This window comes from Cinclus cinclus, chromosome 3, assembly GCF_963662255.1.
Source record: "Cinclus cinclus chromosome 3, bCinCin1.1, whole genome shotgun sequence".
Classification (NCBI taxonomy): Eukaryota; Metazoa; Chordata; class Aves; order Passeriformes; family Cinclidae; genus Cinclus; species Cinclus cinclus.
In genome coordinates this window covers 12,675,067-12,677,550 of record NC_085048.1, presented here as the reverse complement: position 1 = coordinate 12,677,550, position 2,484 = coordinate 12,675,067, and the positions used below count along the sequence as shown (strand labels likewise).

General features: G+C 54.5%; 1 protein-coding gene across 1 annotated transcript; it reads left to right on the top strand.

The window, feature by feature from the left end:
* The first annotated feature begins 613 nt into the window (after positions 1-613).
* LRATD1 (LRAT domain containing 1) lies at positions 614-1,613 on the top strand. The gene has a single exon (XM_062488466.1). The coding sequence runs from the start codon at positions 626-628 to the stop codon at positions 1,478-1,480; it is 855 nt and encodes a 284-aa protein (XP_062344450.1). The 5' UTR covers positions 614-625; the 3' UTR covers positions 1,481-1,613.
* The last annotated feature ends 871 nt before the right edge of the window (positions 1,614-2,484 follow it).

Below are 2,484 nucleotides of genomic sequence, written 5' to 3'. Positions count from 1 at the left end.
AGGAGTTTGGGGGGGTTCTGGCGCTGGGCGACCACGGGTACGGAAGGGGACGGGAGGGAGCCCTTGGGCGGGGGATGCCGATCGTTTGCTCTTTCCCGGCCGGGCTGACGGGGCCGTGCGCTCCTCCAGCCGCCTCTCCGCACGCAGCGCTGCCCGGCGCGGTTCGGCTGCGCGCCGGCGGAGGGAGGCTTGGGACTCCGGCCGGAGCCTCCCGGATCCTTCTCCCCTCGCAGAGCGGAGACTCCCGGGGCAACTCCGTGTCCTCACGCGGAGCCGGTGGACGGCGGGGTGGCTCCTCTCGTGGCGCTGGGAGCCGGCACTCCGGAGCCGGGGCTCTGCCGTGCCCCAACCCCGGGGGTAGGGGAAAGGGTCCGCACTGGGAGTTTCTCCCTTGAGCGAAGGGGAGGGAAGAAGTCGGAGAGGGATGGGGGCTTAGGGCAGGATCGCAGAAGTCTTTTGTATGTGGCCTTGATTTTTTTTTTTTTTAATTTTTTTTTTTTTTTTCGTTCGTTCTTTCCTTCCCTCTGCGTGCACTCTCCTTCCCTTCTCTTGTTCTTCTCTGTCTCTGCTCACCCCACCCTCCTTTAGATCCGGCGATTCCTGCCCTCGCCTAGCCCTGTCATTGATGGGAAATCAACTGGATCGCATCACTCATCTGAATTACAGCGAGCTGCCGACCGGAGACCCCTCGGGGATCGAGAAGGACGAGCTGCGCGTCGGGGTGGCTTACTTCTTTTCGGATGAGGAGGAGGACCTGGACGAGCGAGGCCAGCCAGACAAGTACGGCGTGAAGGGCTCCGGCAGCCCTGGGCAGGAGACGCCCACCCACCACCTCCACCACCAGCTGGTGCTGAACGAGACCCAGTTCTCCGCTTTCCGCGGCCAGGAATGCATCTTCTCCAAGGTCAGCAGCGGCCCCCAGGCTGGGGACCTCAGCGTCTACTCGGTGTCAGCCTTGCCCACCCTCTGCAAGCCAGGGGACCTGCTGGAGCTGCTCTACCTGGGGCCGTCGGAGCACCCGCCGCCGCACTGGGCCGTGTACGTGGGCGGTGGGCAGATCATCCACCTGCACCAGGGGCAGATCCGCCAGGACAGCTTGTACGAGGCGGCCGCGGGCAACGTGGGCCGGGTGGTGAATAGCTGGTACCGCTTCCGCCCGCTGGTGGCGGAGCTGGTGGTGCAGAACGCCTGCGGGCACCTGGGCTTAAAAAGCGACGAGATCTGCTGGACTAACTCCGAGAGCTTCGCCGCCTGGTGCCGCTTCGGGAAACGGGAGTTCAAAGCCGGGGGGGAGCTGCAGGCGGCTGCTGGCACCCAGCACCAGCAGCAGTACTATCTCAAGATCCACTTGGCAGAGAACAAGGTGCATACGGTGAGGTTCCACAGCCTGGAGGATCTAATACGCGAGAAGCGCAGGATCGATGCCAGTGGCAAACTGAGGGTGATCAAAGACCTGGCTATAGTGGATGGGAAAGAATAGGGAGGAGCAGGAGTATGTGGCTATTTTCCTTCTGCCCTGCCCGGGGAGGCCAGCCTGCCATAGAGTCAGGAGGCTGCACCCTCCTTCTGTGGGACGCAACTGGAAGCAGGATCCATGGCAACATTCCAAAAAAAAAAAACCAGCATTCTTTACACCCATAGCCAGTATTTTGTTTGGCTTTTAATAGCATTAATGCTGAAAGAGCGAGAGAGGAAGAAAAGAGGGGGGAGGTGCAGAAAGGCTGTTCTCAGAGTATGTGGACAAAGTCTCTCCTGTCAATCGATGTTGACCATTCTAGCAACATGCCAATAAAATTTCAAATTGAAATTTCTTTTTAAATTTTTATTTCATGGCTTTACTCCATGATAAGTTTTAAGCATCTGGGACTGTGGATGTAGGTAAATGAGATTCTAGCTAATATTTGCCTTGCAGCCAACCAAAAGCATCAGTCATACTTTGCTGACTGGGAGAGAAAGGGGGTGTTGGGGTGGAGGATAAATGCCTGTTTTGTTATTTCACACTGCCAGCCTGTAGCTGCAACCCAAATTTTGTCCCAACCAACTCTGGCAAGCTATTTATTAGGAAAAATACTTTCACATTTCTGGTTGAAATCTATCACATTTGAAATATTTACCTTTGCTTTCTGTTTGCAGCTCTCTGCTAAAGGTAGTCATAATGCATAAGCTCTTTCCACCTCTTCCTTCCTCCCACCCTCCCTGCCTTATTTTTTTTTTTTTAAAGTTGGTGGGCAGCTGTTTTCCTAAAACTAAAATTTAGTAGTTAAAAGGAAGCAGTGCATTTTGGAGAACAGTGTACTCAGAGATCTGGGCACTAGCATTTCATGCTTAAGCTGTGGATTTTGTACCACTGCTTCGATATGTCTTCATACACAGGTCAACAGAATCCTGCAAGAAACAATTTTGAATTCTGCATGTTGCCTGTTTGGAACAGCAACTTAGTGCATATTTACAATTCCACTTAAAGAAATAGATGTAATGTGGCCA

What these genes read in the sequence shown, in the direction of transcription:
- LRATD1 (XM_062488466.1), top strand. Translation starts at nt 626, where the DNA reads ATGGGAAATCAACTGGATCGCATCACTCATCTGAATTACAGCGAGCTG.